Consider the following 22,875-nt stretch of genomic DNA (forward strand, 5'->3'; position numbering starts at 1 on the left):
CAGCCAGAGAGTGAGCGGCTCCGCTCACGCGCTCGCGCGGCTCCGCCCGACTCTCCCCGGCCGCCGCCGCTGCCGCCGGACCTCCTCACAGCGACCTCCACCGCCGGCCCGCGCCCCTCGCCCGGGGTCGCCCGCGCCCCGCTGCTCCGCCCCGCCCACCCGGCCCTCCCGGGCTGCTGCTCCCCGGCGGAGGCAAGAGGTGGTTGGGGGGGACCATGGCTGACGTTTTCTCGGCCAACGACTCCACGACGCCTCTGGACGTGGCCAACCGCTTCGCCCGCAAAGGGGCGCTGAGGCAGAAGAACGTGCACGAGGTGAAGGACCACAAATTCATCGCCCGCTTCTTCAAGCAGCCCACCTTCTGCAGCCACTGCACCGACTTCATCTGGTAGGTGCGCTCGGGCGGGGCGCGCGGACCGGCCCCCGGACCCCTCTCGTGGCGCCCACGGCTGGGGGACCAGTCCCTCCCCAGGAGTCCGGGATCCTTTCGCCCCGGGGACCCTGCTCACTCCCCCAGCCCGGGTTCCAGGGGTGCCCACTCCAGGGCTGACTCGCTCGGGAACTTGGAGAGCCGGCGGGAGTCCGAACTCCCGCCTGGAATGACACGCGCGCGCCCGGCCGCCCGGGCCCCGGCCGCCCACGCGGGCAGGACTCCCCGGGAAAGTCATCGCCCGATCACACGCCCCCTGCCGCCGGGGGGCGGGGGTCGGGGGACGGCTGGCCGCGCGCGGTAGTGACAGGGATCCCTTCCACGAGCCTAGTGGCCCCGCGGCCCCGGGCGCGCCCGCCTTCAGTGCCGGCGGCGGGGCGGCCGTGCGCCGGGTGTGTGGGAGCCAAGGGGAAAGTGAGAAGCAGGATCCAGAGGGCAGAGTTTGCCGGAGAGCACGCCCGGGAGGAACCGCGGCGGCCGCGGCGACTGCGCCTCGCCGTCCAAGTTGGCGAGCGTGGCGGGGCGCACTCGGGGGCGTGTTATTGTATGTTTCCCAGCGGGCGTGGACTCCGCTGGAGCCTTGGGTCGCTGCCTACTGTAGCTTGTATCTACTGGGCACGGAAAGGTTTTGACTTTGCTGGGCGAGCCCAAAGACAGACGAGGCAACAAACTGTTGAAAGCTTGCAGTGGGGGAGGAGGCGGGTGGGGACTAAAACAGCCGGCAAAAGGCAGAAGGACAGAGGGAGTCATTTAAAATAGACCCTGTCAACACCAGATTAGACCCGTAACCCTGTCGATGAGGACAGCAGCCTTATTTAAGAAAAATACTGTAAGGGCTAAAGGTGTCAGAGTGCAGGTAATTTCCAGTGTCCTCAGCTATTCTTAACTCGGGGTGGGGGAGGTGAGGGGTTTGGGAGGCGCTGGTAAATGGATGGGCTTCAGGGGCCTCTGAACCCTGTAAAACTAGGTGAAATTGTATGTGCTCTTTATTGGTGAGATAATTACAGCTTCCTTTTAGCCGATTCTAGAAAGATCGGTGACCTTTCCCTCCCCCTCCCTCGCCCCCTTAAAAAAAGAAAAGAAAAGAAACTCAAAAGTTTAGAAAGCTGGAATTAAGGGAACTCCAGGTCTGCAGTTTGGGGAGTTGCAGGTTTTTGTTGGTTTCCCCCCTAGGTTGCCAGACACCCTACCCTTTCTACGGCTTGTGCATGGGTAGCTTCCCAAGGCCCCCAAGTCAGAGCCCTGGCTGGGGTTCCTTAGCTCTGCCCTCCCAAAGGAGTGGACGGAGAGCTGCACCAGGTGACAGTGCCACGGAGTGCGCCCCGCCGCCAGCTGGCCGCGTGGCGTGTATCTTGCTGGTGCCCTGGAGAGCAAGATGGGTGGCTCTGTGTGAATCCATCCCATGTGGGAAAAACATCTCAAAGGGCGAACCCCACAAATGTGGTGCTGAGGTGCTTCATTTCTCCTTTTCTTTTTAGAAATCTGCTCAAAAGTACGCTTTTACGAAAAGCACAGCCACCTCTATGAATGATTTCCATTGTGTAGTCAGCCTACGAAGCCATTGCTCTCAAAGGAGTAGGTAATTGTAGATAAGGCCATTTAAAATAAGTTCTTGGAGCATCAGGGGAAAGAGGATATTTAATGCGAAATCCCATTAAAAGGGAACAGCCAGGCTGCTGGTGACTTCTGCAGGATAGGTAGGTAAGATAGGAAAGTGTCTACAACATACATACCCAGGCTAGCAAATGTGTTTCCACTACCAGCTGCCCTGGAGAATTAGCCCCTGGTGACCTGGTGTGGGAGTCAGGTCACCAGGTCTAAGGTGAAGTGGAAAATGAAGGTCAATCTCTGTTCTCCCCCCCGCCCCCCACCCACGCCAGGAACCCCAGCAATGTTTCTCCACTCAGCTGTAAAGCAGCCACGTGGAGGTTGCAGGATAATGATCAGGCTTGTCTAGCCGTGGTTTTCATTTTTCAGTGTTTCTCTGGGTCCTCGATTTGAGTTTTATTTAAATCTTCAAGCACTGGTAACTTAAACTAAGTGTTTGGGTTTCAAGTATTGTGTGTGTGTGTGTGGGGGGGTATGACTATGTTAATTATAAAAATATGTGACGTGATTTGAAGCTACGTAAAGCAAGAGATTAGGACCAATCACCTTCTGAAAAAAAAATTCAGTTCATCCTAGTTGAAACCCTGTTGGTAATTTAACGCCCATGTCAAGGTTCTCCACTTGGGGAGTAAATGCTTTACAAAAACAACATAGCCTCCATATGTGTTTCAAATGCTCTTGGTTCTTAGTAAAAATTAGATCATAATGTTAAGTGCAGACAAGAGGAATGCTTTGTAAGACCTGGCTCCTTTAAGCCAACATTTAATAAAAGAGTGGTGCTGTTTGGTCATTTCTAGACAAATAATATTTTAAACAAATTCATAACAAATGAAGAAACCACTTTTTAGCTGCCTTTAGGGAGAAAAAAAATTTTTTTTCAGTTGGTCTTTAGGGACCAAATTAAGGCACTTTGACTTTTTTTTTTTTCCTCCATCATAAGGTCCTTTTATGTTACTTGAATGTTGTGGCCAACTGCTCTGAATGTACAATTATGTGCTTGTCTTGAAATTTAAGTGTTGGTAACAGTGTAAAATTTTGGAGAGAATCTGGATACATGGGGATAGTCCAGTGAGCCCTGAGAGGCCAGAGAGATTTTTTCCAAGTTGAATTTACGCAGTCCTTTGAGCTATGTAGGCATGTTTTCCCAAGTAAATCATTGGGTTTTATGTTCATACCTTTAACGCTGTAGAATACTTTGTCACATAACTGGCTTAAAATATGGCATCCAACACAAAATATGTTAAGATATTTTGTTCTTGTTTCTGTTTTTCAGGGGGTTTGGGAAACAAGGTTTCCAGTGCCAAGGTAAGCTGCCATGTTTTCTTTTCTTTTCAAGTACAACATGAAATTGGCATTCCAAACAGGGGCTGTATTTTCTTTGTCATCCAAAAAAAGTTATTTAGATATATTCAAAATATGAGGGCTGTACATGTGGGCCTTAAATAAACATCATGCAGTATTGCCTAGTAGTCTACATATAGAGCTGCCTTTTTCTCATTGAAAAAAACACACACACACACACACACACACCACCAAAATCTTCCTGTAATTTTATCTTTCGCCAAGAACGTTCTTGTCAGAAACTGCTGTCTTTGTGTGGGTGTTCAGAAAAAAAAAAAAAAAAAATGGAAATCGCTTTGTAATCCTGTGGCTTTTCTTGTTCTTCATCCGTTTTTGTTCATCTCTTACCCATGCATTGAGTTGGACTCCTGATTTTAGGGCACACATTACACTAGGAAGTTGTTTGTTATTTGATTAGCGATAGTCACCTAGAACAAAGTTTGCAGGTTAATTTAAAATTGGGTAGATGATTGGATCATGACGTGTGCTGTGACACATGGCACGTTCTTAAATCTGTGACAATATATGATACTGTCCATTACAGAAATAAATCTCTGATTTCACACATGTAAAGTATATAACTTTTTAACTTTTTAATCTCTCCATTCTATTTTTTTTTTTAAAGCATTTTGTAGTTTGTGAAGGCATCCCAGGTTTTATTAGCCTACCTTCTGGCTCTCCTGCTCACTGTCTATATTATGTTTATTTAGTGCTGGTTACATTTCCCATCTGGGCATAGGTTTATTATTAGGGCAAGTGGAAAGTACATTCTAGCCTGGAAAATATTATCCTAACACTGTTTGATATTTAGTGCAAGAGAGAGAGAAGACGATATTTTCTGTATCTTTACAAAAAGTTGTGCTAGTAAATTGATTACATTTAAAACCTTCTGCAAATTGGCGAACTTTTTTTTTTTTTTTTATATGCAGGGTAGGGCAAAAGTAGGTTTACAGTTGTAAGTACAGGAAACAGTTTATTCTTGTATTATTAATTATTGTATTTTCCATACAAGTAACTGTAAGTCTACTTGTGCCTCAGCCTGTGCATTTTCTAAAGATTTTAGGTGTGGGTATTTTATGGTGTGGTTAATACTTGACCTTTCTTCACAATGTGCTTAAAATCCCTATCAAATAAATCCTTTTGAGGGTTACATTAGGAAATCAAGGGATATTCCTTTAAAAAAAAAAGAGACTAAAGAGAAAGAGGTGTTGCACCAGTATCTTCATAAAAGATGAAGGTGTAACTCTTTCCATTTCTCAAGTGGTGGACCTGAGCTTCAGAGGCAGTGCTTGGGCCCTCACTGGAACATGATGTTAGGAAGCTTAAAGACGTGAACTTGTGACCGTGAGCTAAGGTGGATCACATCGGTTATTGTTGGTAATGTGTTTGGGTGGGGACCTATGGAAACCTGTAAGAAAAAATATTTACTAAGTTTTCTAAATAATAACTAGTAGAAAGTGGGTATGTTATTTTAAAAACTATGATTTTCTTCATATAAAGAACTCTGGGTCAAGTTGGTCCCTTTTAGACCTGCTCTTCAGAGCAAATTTTATTGGTAAAACCAAAGAATGGCTGCATTATTGGGCCACAATGGGGAACCTGAGTTTCCTCCCCTCACAGAGGATCTGTTGAACTTTTGGTGACTTAGCAGATTCATAGTCTCAGCATAACTCCCTTTAACCCGAATTATGATAGTGATAGTCACAAAAATTGTGAACACGTTATAAAAATAAAATTGTATTCTTTTCTCCCTTTCCACCCTCAGTGATAACTTCTGTTTAAGACAACCATTCATTTAGTGTTTTAAAAAGTGATCACATTTTTAATCATTCTGCAACTTAGTTTTTTCACTCAGCAGTATATGGTGGATACCCTTCCATGTCAATACATCAGTTCTACCTTACTCTGTGTAGTGATTGCATGTGCAGATATAATCAGGTTTACTTACCTATATCTCTCTTGATGGGTATTTTAATTGTTTCTAAGTTCTTAACAGTACAAATATTGTTGTTGATAATATCCTTAGATACTTGTGTAGGTATTTCTACAATAGATACATAGAAGTGTGTGTGTATACATCTAAAAATTAAAAAAAATATTTTATTGATTTCAGAGAGAGAAAGGGAGAGGGAGAGAAGGATAGAACATCAATGATGAGAGAGAATCATCGATTGGCTACCTTCTGCACACCCCCTACTGGGGATCAAGCCCACAACTCAGGCATGTGCCCTGACCGGGAATTGAACCCAATGACCTCTTGGGTGATGCATGGGTCAACATTCAACCACTGAGCCACACCAGCCGGGCATGGGAAGCACTTTTGAATCTTGAGCCTTTTCCCTATTAAGATTATACCAAACATTGTACTTACCTGTGTCTCTCCCTGAAACTCCGCATTTTTTAGGAGTTAAGGGTTAAAAGCAGCTTCCCTTCGCCTTTGCTGAGGACATTCCATTGTGAAGGCCTGCTTCGGGGTAGCTGTTTCCATCAGCTCACCTGAGCAGGGTGGTGTTTTATATTCCTCCTCTAAGAATGAAATGAGATGTTCGAGGGAAGAGGAAGAATAAAGAATGAGTCCCCCTTGGCCACACAAGCTGAGGCATTCCAGAAAATCAAGCCAGTGAAAGGGAGGGTGACCTTTAACAGAACAGGGATTGAGTTGGCAGCTTTTCAGAAAAGAATGTCTAGTTATTCTAATCAGAATGCAGGGTCTGAGAGCCAAGAAGTGCGGGCACCATGTGCCAGGAGATAGGAATGGGCTGAGGTCCAAGTTGGGTGGAACATGAGGTTGGCCCCTTGAACAGCGCATTTGTCCTTCCTATATATGGGGTTGGCCACCCCTGAACTCAAATAGGCCATTGATTTTTAAAATTGATCCCAATATTTTTTTTTCATTTCCAATTACAGTTGACATTCAATGTTTTATTTGTTTCACGTGTACTGCATAGTGGTTAGACATTTATGTAATTTACAAAGTGATTCTGACACCCCCCCCCCCATAAGTCTGGTACCCACCTGATGTCAGGATTTTCCATCCTTCATCTTCAAAACATGGGTCAGCCTCTTGGCGCCGCACTTTTCATTGGTTACCCCGGATTAGAAGCTGTGCTAACCATAGGTGAACTCTTGGGGTTATCTATAGAGTGCCAAAAAGACAGGCCCATGGAAGAGTGAGTGTAATTTGAACGTTTTACACTGAGGTCAGATCAAAGCATTGTTTCAGATTTGAAGATGAAATTGTCAATAATACCTAAAATATGGAAAACTGCAGTGGTGGTGGGCAGTTAAAATTGCTTTTCGCCCTGGCCCATTTGGCTAGGTTGGTTGGAGCATCATCTCATACATCAAAAGGTTGTTCGTTCAATTCCTAGTTAGGGCATATGATCAGGTTTTGGGCTCAATCCCCAGTGGAGGCCATACCGGAAGCAGCCAATGGATGTTGCACTCTCACATCAGTGTTTCTCTCTTACCTCCTCTTTCTCTCTCTCTCTCTCTTTCAAGATCAATAAAAAATCTAAAAGACACACAAAAAAACCCTCTGCTTTTCTTTTCAATAGTTCCCTCCCCACCCCCACAAAGATGCATTAATACTTGCTAGAAATGGAACACATGGGCAAAACTAGAGTTGGGTATTTCCATTTGATGCTATATACTTGTCGTGAAATGATTTCTGATGCATGGCTCTCGGAATTGTACTTAGTACATTAAGTGAAAGTGTTTTATTGTTTTGGTCACACATCCCCACCCATAAGCTGATGTAGCGTATGAGTGCTTATTCTTCCTACGAGGCAGTAGAAACCGAATAAATATGCATTTTTGAGGATGAATCTGACATTCCGGTTTCCTTTTCTAATTTTTTGATGCAATGATTTACTGCCCTCTGAGTGTTTCACCCTCCCGGGATGCTGTTTTTCAAATTTAAATTTTTTAGGCACCTTCACCCTTAGCTTGCTCATTCATTTTCCTTCTGAGGATTCAGATTTCAAACGGGCATTCATTTCGGAGCTTCCCTCTCAGCTGCAGGCCGTCTCCTGGTCTCCTGGGTGGGAGGTTCTGTCTCTACAGTCCTGCTGCCTTGCTCTTTCAGAATCCTCTCAGGAAGCTTCCTTCTCCTCATCCTCCCAGTCATTCTGAACACGTCGCCGTTTCCCAGAAAGGGTTTTCTTTCTCCAGTTCTTTCCCTGCCCTCTTTTTGCCCCCGAAATGCCTGTTTCCCCAGGGAGTCTTGGCCCGGACCTTTCCCGTCCTCTGCCCTCCCTGTCCTCGGACCCTCACCTTGTGTCGCTTCTTGTCGGTTCCTCCGCCAGCCTGTGAGCAAGGACCGAGGCTTAGTTCTGTCTCCAGTGTTTAAGGCAGCGCCTGGCGCTCAGTGGACTCCATGTAAACAGTAGGAGAGATATGACAAGAATGCCCATAACCGGGAGGATTACAGTGACTTCTGCCTGCCTATTTTTTAAAAAATCTAGTTTATGATCCAAAGTTATGTCAACTAGGGTAGATCTTTAGGTGGCTGAGGAAAAAGTGCTTTCCAAAGCTAAGCCTACTTATTCAAAACATGGAGCAGAAAACTTTAATTTGTACCTCTAACTAGTTATATGTAATGCTCACCTTACAGCATTAGTACCATAGGAGGAAACCACTTCATGTGCTCTCCTTCTATCTTTAGAGAGGTACCCGAGCGTCAGAAATGAATCGTATTGTCACAAATAAAACCAGCTTGTTGTGGGCCGCAGCGGGAGGGGGGAAATGTCCTGACCTTGGGGGACAGGGAGGGCGGGGGAGGGATGAAAAGCAGCCCCCATCCACGTGTCTGGCGCAGCCACTGAAGGGTCCCGCTTTATTTCGAGATCGCTCATAGCTGAAACATGGCCATGCTCCAGAGGCAGTAGCTCAACACGACTGGTTCTGGTTTTCTTCAACAAGAAACGTACCCAAGACGTTTCTGGGCCTTGATGTGAGAGGAATGGACGAGGGCACAGTAGAGATGCCGGAGGAGGACGGTTATACCTGCATTACAGCCACTTTAAAAAGTTGCATCCGACCGGAAGGAAAGACAGAGTAATGTGAATTAGACGGTGCAATAAGCTGGACCTTCCGGAGCTCTTACATTGTATATAGTTCCGTTCCAGAAGCATCCCATTAAGCAGGGGATGGTATCCCCTCCTTAGAAACGAGCGTGCGGAAGAATCTACCAGGCCGGCGGGTGGGGCGTGGGTTCAGATTCTGACTGTTCTGCAGAAAACATCTTTCAGAGCCAAGTGGAAATTTTTTGGGTGCTTACGCAGCCTGGATTTATATTAGGAGAGGAAAGAATGATGGCGTTAAGGGAAACATGGAACATTTCTTGGTGACAGAGAATTAAGGCTTCCCTGTCCTCGACTGTCTGTCAGAATTTCCATGACACACCCTTTATTTGAGGTCTTGTTTTCTACCAAGCACTGAAACCTCATGGTCGACTCGAACCCGATCCATGAACATCTCAGTATTGGCACAGTATTAACAGTAAAATCTAATTGAGATTACTAAGGCTACATTTTTTTTTTAAAAAAAAGCCCTCTGTTAAATTATATAAAGTGGAAAATGGTTTCTGGAAATAGATTTCTATAAAAAAAAAGGGGATGGAAGGGAATGATTTGATTAATTGTCAGCACAAGATAAGAATTATTTAAGAGGGAGTTCACAAAGTAAGATTGGCTTTGAGGGCAGCTCATCTCTGGTGCTTTTACTGGCTATATTTTTTGTCCAGTATCTCTAGTTTGGGCATTTGGGGAAATACCAGCTCCATCGATAATATTCAGGGTGACCCCAGTAGGCCCTTAGGAGATAAATCATGAGGGTAGAAGTACAGGACGGGAAGGTGTTACAGGTTTAGCTCCAACTTGGACAAACCTGTATGAGAAAGGGATAAGAGGAGAGTCCAGGTTCCAGCTGAATCCCGAGAGCCAAATTCTGTTTCAGAGCCGCTCGAGCTCCGGCCAGCATCAGTGACCCTGTGGGTGAGACCGTGAGTGTTTAGAGATGTGCATAGTAGCTCACGGACAGAAGCTCACAAAGTCCGATGTAGATAATTTCCTCTACTTAGTGTTTCCCGACTGAAACACTAACCATCACCTGTGTGCTTATTCCTAGACACTGTTCTAAGCGCAGAATGATTTCAGAGAGGAAGGGAGAAGGAGAGGTAGAAACGTCAGTGATGAGAAAGAATCACTGATTGGCTGCCTCCTGCACGCCCCCTACTGGGGATCGAGCCCCCCAACCTGGGCATGTGCCCTGACAGGGAATTGAACCGTGACCTCCTGGTTCACAGGTTGACGCTCAACCACTGAGCCACACCAGCCGGGTATAAGCACTTTTCACGAACACATTTGATCCTCACGATTCTGAAATGGGTAAGCAGTGTTATCACCCCCACTTTGCAGAGGAGGAAACAGGCACTGAGACACAGAGAAGTTTAGTAACTTGCCCAGCATCACCCAGTCAGGAAACGGCAGAGCTGGGATTCAAACCCAGGCAGCACGGGTCCAGGCTCCATGCTGGTAACCCAAGTGCTCTCTCCGTGGCCTCACAGTTCGCCTTGTGTCAGACGTAACCTGCAGCACCACCTCGGTTGTGGAGGTGTGGAAGAATGAAGTAACATTCACTCAACTCGGTCACACTGACGTGCTTACTACCTGTCGTGGGCGATTATGCCAGACACGAGGCCCTCCGTGGTATCTATTGTGCCAGACGCTACGGGGCCTGGGACCGTCTGGTGTCAGGGAGCGTAGAGCGGAACAGCCCCGATGAAACAACTCATTGTTGTCTAAGTCTGAATGAAACAGTGTTGAAGCATGCAAGGAGGAGGAAGATGTTTTCTGGGCTCCTTAGGCGGTGGCTTTGAATTGGGCTCTGTAGGATGCATAGAATTCCCTCTGGAGAGGTGTGGGAAGATGTTCTGCTCTAAGAAAAAAATAACACAAGAAATGGAGAGACTGGTACATTCAGGGAGCCCTGTAGACCAGGAGGGAGGCCAGACTCAGATGTTAGTGCGGAGCCCCAAGCACGAGAGTAGCTTGCAGAAATGGATGTGGAGTCTGTATTAGTTCTTCTACGCTGATACGTTATTTCCTTTTCTGTCTTTTTATGTGTACGTCATGCTTCCTTTTCAGAAAAAAAATGTTGCAATTACAGGAGATTAAAGCTTGTATCTCCATGAAAGATCTGTGGTGTTGAAGCTTGGAAAATAACTTCTTGTTTTACAAACTGTGCTTCTTGGACACTAACCCAGGGTCTCTACGATGACCAAGCTGTTACCGTTGGTTACAGCATCCTGTTGGGAATCCAGGGGTCTTACAGCATGGCTGTTATGAGCGGGGAGGACAGCTCCACTGAGTTACACTAGGCATGTTCGTACGCTCATAAGGGAAATGGTAAAGAACGAAAACATTTACATATTTAAAACCAGCACTTTCTATTTGAAAACCTGCATCCTGACCCGTTCCCATGTCTGCATGTCTGGTTCATTATTCCTTCCTTCTTCTCTGTGGGGCCAAACTCAGGAGAAGGGTCTAACCCTAATCAGAAAGGATGTGAAGGACGGTGCAGGGGTGCTGCAGAGCGCCCCAGGTTGGGTTCTCACCTGGAGTTCAGACTTGCAGACGAAAAGCTCACATAACAGCACTACCGTGATGACATGGACTTGTCGCTTTGCCCCCACTGCAGGGGAGCTGGCATGGCTGTGCTCGCCCTGCAGGAGCGGACGCCGGCCCAGTGAAGTAGCCAGCCTGTGGTCACGCGGCTTTGAGCCCCGGCCGATGTCGTATGTGTTTCATCGCAGTTGTTTTTTAGTATCTGAAGCCATGCACTTAAGTAGCTAATTCCTTTTAGTCATATCCTTGCTTTTGTTTTTTCTTCTTCCCTCAGGGTTTCTAATGCAGTATGATTTGTGGTGCTGTTTGTTGTCATAGGTAAATCTCTCCTTGATTCAAGAAAGTTAGGCTCACGCGTGTGAAGGTTTTCGTTCGGTAGCTTCCATTGGGATGTGTCTTGAACTGAAGTGGCAGTAAATGAGCTTACATTATTTTCCTGTTGAATGTATGCAATGTCACTGCGTAACTATCCTAAAACGTGAACATGGGAGATAACTCATTTATTGCACCTTGATTCTTAACCATTTGCAATGTAGACAGTAGTTTAAATCATACTTATTTTCTCAGATTCTAAACAAAAGGTGCTCTTAAAAATGCAGTTGTAGTCATAAGAAGTTGTGCAAGGATGTTTACCGTTTCATAGGTGGATTATAAAATGCCATGTTGTGAGTCATTTGCCTAATAATAACTTTGAAATCTTCTTTTGAGTAAATCTCATTCTTTCACATGCTGAGTGTTTTTGATCACTAAAGTGATTTTTGTCACTCTAGTTTCACATTAGTTACTTTGATCTGAGTGACTCATTAATGTGGAAAACTTCATCGTTCTTCCGTTTTGATTTCATTTTCTCTCTATACCACACATGTGCCTTTAAAAATCAAATGATCATTCATTTTAAATAGTTCAAAAGGAGACCCGACTGATGTTTCTTTTTTCTTTTTCCTTTTCCTTTTTAGCTCCAAATTCAGGATTAGGTATAAGGGCTGAGAGATGAATTATCCTTATTTACCCCCCTCCTTTTTAAAAACAAAATATTTATTTAAAAATGTTTTTATTGATTTTAGAGAGAGGGGAAGGGAGAGGGAAAAAGAGAGAAACATTGATCGGCTGCCTCCTGCAAGCCCCCTACTGGGGATTGAGCCCGCAACCCCAGGCATGTGCCCTGACTAGGAATTGAATTGGCAACCTCTTGGTTCATGGGTCGATGCTCAACCACTGAGCCACACTGGCTGGGATATTTTTGGTGCTTAATTGCACCATAGCACCTGCTGATAGTGAGCCAAGTCTGTGCCCGTGTGGTACAAATTAACTTGCAAGATTGCATTTTATACAGATGAATTATTGGGCAGGAGCTCGAATAGTTGGTATGCTTAAGACTTGCCTTGTGGTCTAAGAGGAATCTAATAAAATGCCGTGGAAGCATAATTAAGGAAAAGGTAAAGTACTTCAGAATTAGGATCACTCATGATCGAGGCTCTGGGCTGATTAAATTCTTTAGTCACTATGATAATGAGAGGTATAATACTGAGGTTTGTTGTAATTTATTTTAAATTTAAAGCATAAACGGGTAAAAAAAAGCATGCGTGATACTAAGTTTGATAGGATCATGATCTGAGCAATCAGATGTTTTCCTGGATCATAAATCAGACCACTCCTTTAAAACAATACTGTTGCATTGGAGTAGTGCTATTCTGGGTGGGTCAGCCTGTGGTCACTGTGGCTGCTGGGAGGCTGTCACTATGGGTGTATATTGCTTCTCATTGTTGGGATCTTACTTACAAGCAGGATAATAGGAATGGAAGCCTATTCTGAAGGTCAGGGGGCTCCTGCCTGGTCTTTTCTGGAGAGATGAGCTAGGAATTCAGAGCTCCAGAGACCTGGAAAGCCGGCTTATGTTCTAGACCAGTGGTTCTCAACCTTCCTAATGCCGCAACCCTTTCATACAGTTCCTCATGTTGTGGTGACCCCCAATTTCATTGTGACAAATTGAACATAATTAAAGCATAGTGATTAATCACAAAAACAGTATGTAATTACATATGTGTTTTCCGATGGTCTTAGGCGACCCCTGTGAAAGGGTCGTTCGACCCCCAAAGGGGTCGCGACCCACAGGTTGAGAACCGCTGTTCTAGACTAAGCATATCAAACTCGTGGCCTGTGGGCCACATGCGGCCCCACAATGAAATTTTTGCATCCCAGCCAACATAACGGCATGTAAGAAGCGTTTTCATAAAAATTTTGTAACTTAATTTTTACAATATCCTGTTATACATAATTATTAATAACAAACTACAACGTTCATTCGCTAATGACTGATTACCATAATCGTGTTGCATTCATTTCCCTTATGCACCTTACGCACAGGTACACCATTTCTCTCCACTAATACTAGCCGCGAATATTTTAGCAGCCGATTGCCATGTCATTAGTCTTGGACTGACTAGTTTGGTGTGCGCAACAGGAAATATTTCACTTTCGGAGAACAAGAAAAATAGGTTTATTTGCCTTACGCTTATTCATTTGTGCAGTTATTCAGTGTCTGGTAAGTTAATGTTCAAGTTAAGAATATTAATATTTATTAAAATGTTCTATTATTTTATGTTAACAATGACTCATTTATTTCAGCCCTCTGTATTAACATGTCTCTATAGAAATAAACCTGTTTCTATGAAAATTGAAGCTTTTGTTTTTTTGCGGCCCACATACACCTAAACCTTGTGTATTTGGCCCGTGTTAGCCTTTGAGTTTGACATGCTTGTTCTAGGCTATTGGCATTCCATAGCATTTTGTGCGATGATGGGAACGTTTTCTAATCTGCACTATCTAACATGGCAGCCACTAGCACTGTCTGGCTATTAAGCACTTGAAATGTGAAACTGAATTTTTGTGTTTTTTTTTTAAATAAAGTTTAAAGTTCAGTGGCCACACGTGGCAAGTGGCTACCACACTGGAGAGTTCAACTTTAGAGCATCCTTAGGGAGTAAAATTGGGTCATGCTTTCCTTGTAAAATAAAATGGATGCCTAAAACCACACAAAAAATGCATGGTTTAATGAATTATTCTAAAGCTAACATCCCTGTGACCACTTACTCCGGTCGAGTAGTAGAACTGGGTCAAGTCTTCCGTCAGCCCTGTCTGTTCCTCCAAAGTCATTGTTGAGACTTTTAGACTCATCAGTTCTGTGCAATTTCTTTTAGTTTCATCATCCAAGTGGCTATGCGTAGACACGATAATCTTGTACATTTAAAAATAATTGGAAGTGTCCTTGAATCTTGCAATCTACAACTTCGTCCTCCATCCCTTCTTTCCCTTATTACCGATCTGGGAGGGGACCTGGGCTAGGCCTGGTAGAGCTTCCCGGGGCATTTTGCTGATGGCACACTCCAGGAGCTGGGCACCACATTCCAAATTGGCAGCTGGGTCTTGAGGTTTGGCAGATTGGTCTTAGGTTCTGTCTGGGTCGGATAGTTTTTTGTTTTTTTTTTAAAATGTATCTTTATTGATTTCAGAGAGGAAGGGAGAAAGGAGAGAGAAATAGAAACATCAATGATGAGAGAGAATCATTGATAGGCTGCCTCCTGCATGCCCCCTATTGGGGATCGAGCCTGCAACCCAGGCATGTGCCCTTGACTGGAATTGAACCCTTTCAGTCCACAGACCGACGCTCTATCCACTGAGCCAAACCAGCTAGGGCTGGGTCAGCTAGTTTTTGAGATGCCTTTATAACTTCACATACTTGTTGGTTATGTGTATGTCAGTGTGGAAAGAACACCAATGGAGTGTTTTCCATCAAAGGAAGTATCTGATTGGGAACAGTTGACCTGGTTAAATTGGTTTATGCTAAATTTTGCAGTATACAGTCTGCAACATGAAAACTTCTGTGTATTACTTGTGGAAAATGAGGTTGTCAGAGGTCTTTCTAAATGTGTGGTGTTCATAATACCTGTATGTGCATTTTAGTTTTTAGTAAGTACTTCTGTGAGCAAGAGGGGTGGGTGTGGGTGTGGGTGTGGGTGTGTGTCTGCCTGTTGGGGGTGGTGGAAAGAATTGCTAATTGAGTTGTAATATAGTCCTTTGCCTGTCTAAACCTCACCCACATGGCTCTACATACCCTCTTCTTTTGTTCTTGGTCTTTTAATTTCCAACACAAGGCCCACTTGGGCTTCAGAGTTATTTTTGTGCACTGGAATATCTAGGGGCAAAGAGAATAAGCATGCGAAGAGTGAACTTGGTGTGTTCTTATTTGAAGAAGCAGATGGGTAAACAACTCTGGGACCTTCTGTGTACAGAACCTTACACAAGTTACTGATGTGGAGGAGGAAAGGTTTCTTAAGAATCAGAGGGCCGGTTCACTCTCATCAGGGAGTTTAAAATATAACTGGTAAGTATGACTAAGACACTCAAGAGTTCTTTTATTTAAAAATATCAACCTGAATAAGCGTAAGTGTAAAAAAAAAAAGTCAAAAGAGACCTTTCTCTGTGGCAAATAAGCACTAGATGGGAAGTGAGCTAGTCTGGCGTTGAATCCAGGTTAGGCCTCTGTCCACTTTGTAACGGGGGAGCTGGGCTCTGTTAAGGGTAGTAAACGTGACATTCTCGCCAATTGCTATGGCAGACAACACTAATTAATATGATCCCTCCTACTTTTGTTCTCCCGAGGACGGACATACTTGGAAGTGTTCAATCTCCTTGCTACTCAGTTTTTATATATTTCCCCCTCTCCTTTTACTTCTTCCACAGAAGCATAATATCTTGGAAAAATAACCTATGGTACTGAAACTTTTTTTTTCCTCTTAAAAATATTATCATGAAATATTGAAACTTTCATGCAAAACAAACCATCAGTTGCTGGGAATTGGCCTTAAGCCAGTAATGGAGTTGGTTTAGGATGAACACACACACACACACACACACACACACACACACACACACACACCCTGTCCATGCCTGGATGTTGTTTTTCTTTTTGAGCAGCATGTAAAATGTTCGATTTTCCTGACTTCTGCTGAGTCCAAGACAATGTTTTTTACTCTCCAATTTATGTGAATTCCTTATAGTCGAAATCTGGTATTTGAGTCATGTTTTGGTTTCGTGGTGTTTTACAGAGCTCTGTGACCCAAGTAATCACTCCTGCAGCCCGCCCCTCCCCCCACCTTTTTTTCTCCTAATCTGGAGAGGAAATAAAATACTAGGAGTTGAGCTTTGTGTTTGATCTTGTAGGAACCATAATGAAGGCTGAAATAATGGTACCCTAAGCCCAGCGATGGCTGATGATAGCAGAGTACATAGCGGAGTACAGATTGCTCTATTCAGAAATGCACAGGAGAGGAAATTATGTTGGAAGCAGCCAGCCAGGATGCAATGTTCCTCAAACTGTTTGGGAACAGAGTTAAGGGAGAGGAGAGAAGCTCTGAAGGGTGGGTAGCTGTGATTCTTTTTTTCTTTGAAAGCTTGCTTACGATCCTTTGAGCTAGATAGAGCCCCAGCATTACTTGGAGTTTTATATACTACAAGCTTTTGCATGCACAAGTCCTAGTTGTGAACATGAAAGTAATTGTCATTACTGCCTCCCACCCTCTCCTCCTTTCTCCCCTTTTTAAAAAGTGGCCATTTGTATGAACCTTTAGGTTTTATGGTTGATGTTGAGGCCCTAAGACCTGCCTGTTTGGCTGGCTACCCTCCATCTATCTATAATTATATATTCAGTGCATATTACCTACCAGGCGTTGTGTTAGTTGCTGGGGATAATAATAGTACCTAATGCTTAAATGAATATGTCCTTTGTGTATGGTCCAGTGTTAAGCACTTTGCATATACTAGTATGTCCTGTTTACTCTTCACAACCAAATGAAGACAGGTTATTTTATGGATGAGGCTCAGAGGTTGTTGCCTGAATCATACAACTAAGGGTCTGGGTTAGGTTAGTATTGGGATATAGATCTTGATTATTGATTCATTTTATTGATTGGGGGGGGGAGGAATTTCACCTGAAATGTGGTTTTTGAAAGGTAAATTCTTCATGGATTTGTATATTTTTAAAAGCATTTTCCCCCCTTTGACAGCTTGGATCCAGATGTTGTCTTCCCTCCCTGGCGGCCCTCCGACACCCATCACACTCAATAAAATGTAGGCACTCTGTCTGCAAGAACACGCTCTTTAATTTCCTGGTTATATGTTACTGGTATATGGGGATGTTATAAAACAAGTGCAGTCAAGCCTCACAAACGTTAAATCTGGGAGGTTTCCGAGACACTTGGAATGGGTTTATAATTTAATAAAAAGATTCATTCAGCCCCAACAGCTTACTTGCTGGGAGTGTTCTCTTTTCTGCCCTTACCCGAGGTGGGGAGACACAGGGTAACTGTGTGTGTGCTGTGTGCCTACTCTGTCCATCCTTTTGAAATGTTGAGATCAATTATGTTGAATTTATCCAGAGTCGGGAAGGAGTCTGGTTATCACAAACTTGGCTTCTCTTCGAGGTCTCTGTGTGTACTTCCCTGTGTTCGTGGTGTGGGCTTCTATTTAGAGAGGCCCCTACTTTATCAGCGTTTGTGAATTCTTGATATTTTAAAGTTTGATAAAAGGGAGATCTGCCAAAAGTGATATCAGATGGTACCGTCCTTTTCCATTTGATAATCAGTTTATTTAAAAATAATTTTATTGCCCTAACTGGTTTGGCTCAGTGGATAGAGCATCGGCCTGCGGACTGAAGGGTCCCAGGTTCGATTCCGGTCAAGGGCATGTACCTTGGTTGCGGGCACATCCCCAGTGGGGGATGTGCAGGAGGCGGCTGGTCGATGTTTCTTTCTCATCGATGTTTCTAACTCTCTGTCCCTCTCCCTTCCTCTCTGTAAAAAAATCAATAAAATATATTTAAAAAAATAATTTTATTTAAAAACATTTTATGTCATCTTCTACTTCTATAACCCCCAAATAGTTTAAATCAGCTTGGTAAACTTCTGTCCTTCTTCATCTATAGCACTTAATTCTTGCTGTTTTTAAATAATAACAATTATTTTTATTTTTTTAAAATTGATTTTAGAGAGAGAGGAAGGGAGACAGAGAGAAGTGGAAACATCTTTTCCTGCATGACCCTTACTGGGGATCATGCCTGAATCCTGGACATAGACCCCGACCGGGAATCGAACCGGCTACCTATTAGTGCATGGGACAGCACTCAACCAACTGAGCCACACCAGCCAGAGCCTTAATTCTTTAGTTCAATCTATTCTTTCAGCTCTTTTTTATATCTTTTTATTTCTTTTTTTAAAAATATTTTTTATTGATTTCAGAGAGGATGGAAGAGGGAGAGAGAGATAGAAACATCCATGATGAGAGAGAATCATTGATTGGCTGCCTCCTGCATGCTCCCCACTGGGGATCGAGCACGCAACCCGGGCATGTGCCCTTGACCGGAATTGAACCTAGGACCCTTTGGTCCGCAGGTTGACGCTCTATCCACTGAGCCAAACTGGCTAGGGCTGTCTTTTTATTTCTTATTAATTTGAAATTTGAAGTCATCTTTTACTTAGCTTTTATTTGAATATTAGTGTGACAACTTTGGAGGAGAATTTCAAAAAATGAGGTCTAAAATTTTAGAAGGCTATTAAAACATATATATATATATCCATCCTATATAATAAAGAGCTAATATGCTAATTAGACTGGATGGCAGAATGACCTTCCCGAACAACCTCTGGAACGACCAGTGGGTGGGGCTTCGAGGCAGCGAGGCAGCAGGGGCTGCGAGGGCCAAGCCCCTTGCACGAATTTCGTGCATTGGGCCTCTAAAATATATATATATATATAATAGCTATATCTGCCAGGCCTGGTGTCTAGTGCTAGAGCTATAAATAAGCCAAACTGAGACTGTTTATGCCATAATCCCTCCAGTAACAGACCCAGCCACTGATCCAGTAATCATGTGGACCAGCAATGATAGGCTGCTTATGGAATTGGAAAGGAAAGGGCCTCAGGTCTCTGGCTGTGGGTAACAAGGAGGCCTAACTTAGTCTGGGGGTCAGGGAAATCTCACCTAAGGAAGCAACATCTGAATGAGCTCTGAAGGGTGAATAGGCAGTTACCTAGGTGAAGAAGAGAGGAAAAGCCTCCAGGCAAGGCATGGACATAGGACAAAGGACAAAGCTGTGTGATCTAGGAAGGGACGCAGCCCTGTTCCCGGGGTGAGGAGAGCAGGGCGAGCAAGGGCTGGAGAGGGAGGCAGGGACCACCTTGCAGGCCTTAGACCACGTTGAAGATTCCTCCGTCATCCATGGAAATCCATGGAAAGGCTTTCAGGAGGGAGGTAGCCTGATCAGGATTTCCTTGGAAGGGATCATGCCTGCTGGTAGGTGGAGAACTAATCAGGAGTGGGCAGGAGTGCCTGGGGCAGCCGACTCGAGGCTGGTCCTCATTCTAGTGAGAGATTTGGTGCCTGGAACCTAGAGGGGTGGCGGAGGAGAGATGACAAATCCAGGGGCTACTGAGGAGGTGAAAGCAGCTGGAGATGGTGAGGAATTGGATGTGGAAGGGGAGGGGCAGGTCAACGAGCAGGAGGGTGGAGCCCTTCACTGTTGGGTAGCAAGCTAGAGGAAGGACGACTAGGTTTTGGGAAGGAGCACGTGGCTTTGAACCTGTTGAGTGAGAGGTGGCTGAGGTCTCTAGAGTGGGGAACGGGGACTGCCAGCTGGACTTGGCACTGGATGGAAGAGAGATGGGCCCTCTGAGAGGCATCTGCTCACGGTTGGGATTGACCGACTGGTAAGGATCAGCATGCCTGGGAGAGGGCACGGGGTAAGAGGATGATAGGGCCTGTGCCCTCATGTCATGGCAGAACCCTGACATTCATTGGCTGTGTGGGCAAGAATGAGCCTGCAGAAGAGAGGGGTGGGGGAGGGGTCAACGAGGCAGGAAGCAGACCAGGGGCTGTGGGAGAGGAAAGCGGAGGGGAGAGGCAGACCTGGTGCCGTAGGCAGGGGACGTTTCGGGACAGGAGCTGTGTTCGTGGGCCGATGGGTTGGAGCTTTATTGTCATGGGGCAAAGAGGAATGGGAATGGGGACAGTAACTCGCTGAGCAATAATGCCCTGGACATTCCTGGACAAACCTGTGGGTCGCGACCCCTTTGGCGGTCCAACGACCCTTTCACAAGGGTCGCCTAAGACCATCCTGCATATCAGATATTTACATGACGATTCATAACAGTAGCAACATTACAGTTATGAAGTAGCAACGAAAATAATTTTATGGTTGGGGGTCACCACAACATGAGGTACTGTATTTAAAGGGCCAGAAGGTTGAGAACCACTGCCCTGGATGGTATGAGGACTGTTCAATGAAATGCATCCGGTTGTTTGTTGGGGTAGTTCTAGCTTCCCAAGCATTGCTGTTAAGTAAGGTTCTGGCTTCCTAGAAATGTCCGTCGCTATCAGCCAATCAGGGTGAAAATCCTCACCCTGCTTTCAGTCTTTAGAAAGGGATAAAACTGAGTTATTTTAAATTTTTGTGCATTCAACACCCAGTTTCTTTGTTTGTTTTGTTGATCCTCACCAGAGGATATTCCCCCATTGATTTTTAGACAGTGGAAGGGAGGGGAGAGAGAGAGAGAGAAACATCGATAACTGGTTGCCTCCCACATGGGGCCCGGGATCCAGCCTGCAAACAGAGGCACGTGCCCTTGACCAGAATAAAACCCGCAGGCGACCCTTCAGTCCGGGGTCCGAAGCTCTATCCATTGAACCAAACACCAAACCAGCCAGGGCTACATCCAGTTTTTACTGAGCTGATCTCATTCGACCTTCTCTCTGCTTGTCTCTTGGGTATTAATACAGAAGGAAACAGCTGGGAAGATAAGCTGTTCTCAGATCATTAATTTGGATGTGACTCAGGGAGGCATCAGCCCTAACCATTGCCCCTTGCCTGTGTTACTCAGCCAGGACATTTGTATGCATCTGTAGGAGGACTGTTGAATTATTTTTTTTTAGTCACACAGCTGTAATACCTACTCATCGTATCAGAAAAGATAAAATGGATCAGTAGGCAAGCAAACATTTGTCGGTGTTTGGAAGAGATTTTATTAAGCTCGAATATTCTATTAGAGACTCAACTCCATTTTCAAGTATTTTGTTAAAAGGGTCTCAGGGAGATTGCAGGGAAAGGGGTATTTGGAGGTTCATGCGCTCAGACATTAGCTAGATTACAGAATTTTATGTGTAAGTTAAGATGGACTTTAAAGCAGCAACGGGGGAAGTGATTTTGGACTCATCTGTGTGTGGGGCTGAGGCTGGTAGTGGTAGGATTATGAACTCCGACTGTGGGGATCCTGGGAGGAATGAAGAAGGCAGATGGCTGCTTGTACGTTCCTTCTACTCTCAGATATAGTTTATTTCTGTTCTTTCTTCCTAAGAATTTTGTCTGTATTAGTAACTGCTCCATATTTTGAATCCCTGGAGCAACTCCATGAGTTAACAAGGGGGCACGTTTAAGTTGCTGTTGATAAGGGCAGCCCATAAGGGCAGCCCAGGTTCCGTTCCACCCTCAGCCTTCTGTGAGTGGGCCGACACTCTAACCACTGAGCAGCACCAGCCAGGGTGGTCTGAACCTTTTTAAGGCCTTGGATCCTTATCCTCCTACTGCCTTCAGAAGGGTTATTAAATTCCATTTCAACCAAGTGCTCATTTCATCTTATCTTTTCAGACACTATATATTATCATGAAAAGCAAATTGCCTATTAAGCCAAACAATGGCTTGTCAGCTTGTCATCATTGTTTTCGCTTGCATCCATTTTCTTACTAGTGACTTTAAGTAGATTTCTCCCTTTCATTAATTGTGCCTGGAGTGCCTCATTCGCTGAGTGAATTTGAGTCCCTCCAAGGTGCCAAGCCCTTTCTTAGGGCATAATATCAAACCGGACATACTGTCCTACTGTCAAACAAGATTTATGCACGTTACAGTTTTCTTTCTGTGCCGAAGCGGCACTTACACAATTATAATAAAATTGAAAGGTGCTATCAAATGAGAAGTAAGCCTGACGTGGAAACAAATATTTCTGGCTCTTAACCCAGTTGCAAGAGACAGTCTCCTCTGTAACTGAAGGGTGAACAGGAGGTGTCCAGGGCGTGAAATGGAGCCCAGAGGAGAAGTAACGTTTCCAAAGGAGGTGCAACTCAAACTGACCATCTGTATCTATTTATCTATTGATATCTATTTATATATTTACATATTTTTTATATATAGATTTTTTAATATATTTATTTTGTTAGGATTTGGCTACTCATTATATTTTGCTTTTTTTTTTTCTTATTCACTCATTCGCTTTTTTTCTGGTTAATTTTCAAGTACCGTTTATATAGTAAATTATTACTCTTTTGCCACTCATAGATACAGGGTCTCCCCCCAAAAATGTATACACACCTTAACAGCTGATGGCTCAATTGCTGTTTCTCTCTTTAATAATTACTCAAAGTGTGTATACAGTTTTTGGGGACACCCTATGTCTTAATTTTGTATCTTTCTTGGGTTTATTCCCCCTCCCCCGTAACTTTTGCTTGTGATTTTTTTATGACAGCCTGTGGCAGGAAGGACCTGGCACAGAAGAGAGTCCAGAGGAGGGGACTGTGCTTCCCCACGTCTCAGGCCTGCGTCTGTGCACGGGGGCTAGGCCAGCACCCTCTCCACCCTCTGGACCGCTCGAGCCCCCCAGGCTCTGGTCTGGGCCAGCACGTGCTCGTTCTGGGACGTGCCAGGTCCCAGCTGGATCCCTGCACGGAACCAGAGATTTCAGCATTTATTCCGACTTCCTAGGAGCGCCTCTGCTGATGGCCATGTCTCCTGTATGATTGTAAGAGTCTGTTTAATGAGAGTAGATCAT

General features: G+C 44.6%; 1 protein-coding gene across 4 annotated transcripts in view; it reads left to right on the forward strand.

The window, feature by feature from the left end:
* The first annotated feature begins 14 nt into the window (after positions 1 to 14).
* Positions 15 to 22,875, forward strand: part of PRKCA (protein kinase C alpha) — a 277,132-nt gene continuing 254,271 nt past the window's right edge. The window contains exons 1-3 of one of the 4 annotated variants that reach the window (XM_023756964.1): positions 335 to 388; positions 3,312 to 3,343; positions 22,573 to 22,845. Coding sequence is in view for 1 of the 4 variants with exons in the window: in XM_006092426.3 (XP_006092488.1) it covers positions 216 to 388; positions 3,312 to 3,343 (205 nt within the window). In the remaining 3 variants the exon portion in view is untranslated. Of the gene's footprint in view, positions 389 to 1,933; positions 2,006 to 3,311; positions 3,344 to 22,572; positions 22,846 to 22,875 lie in introns of those variants that run through there. The other 3 variants (XM_006092426.3, XM_023756963.1, XM_023756965.1) reach the window with 3 other exon arrangements.

The sequence above is a fragment of the Myotis lucifugus genome, unplaced genomic scaffold (genome assembly GCF_000147115.1).
Source record: "Myotis lucifugus unplaced genomic scaffold, Myoluc2.0 scaffold_100, whole genome shotgun sequence".
NCBI classification, from domain to species: domain Eukaryota; kingdom Metazoa; phylum Chordata; class Mammalia; order Chiroptera; family Vespertilionidae; genus Myotis; species Myotis lucifugus.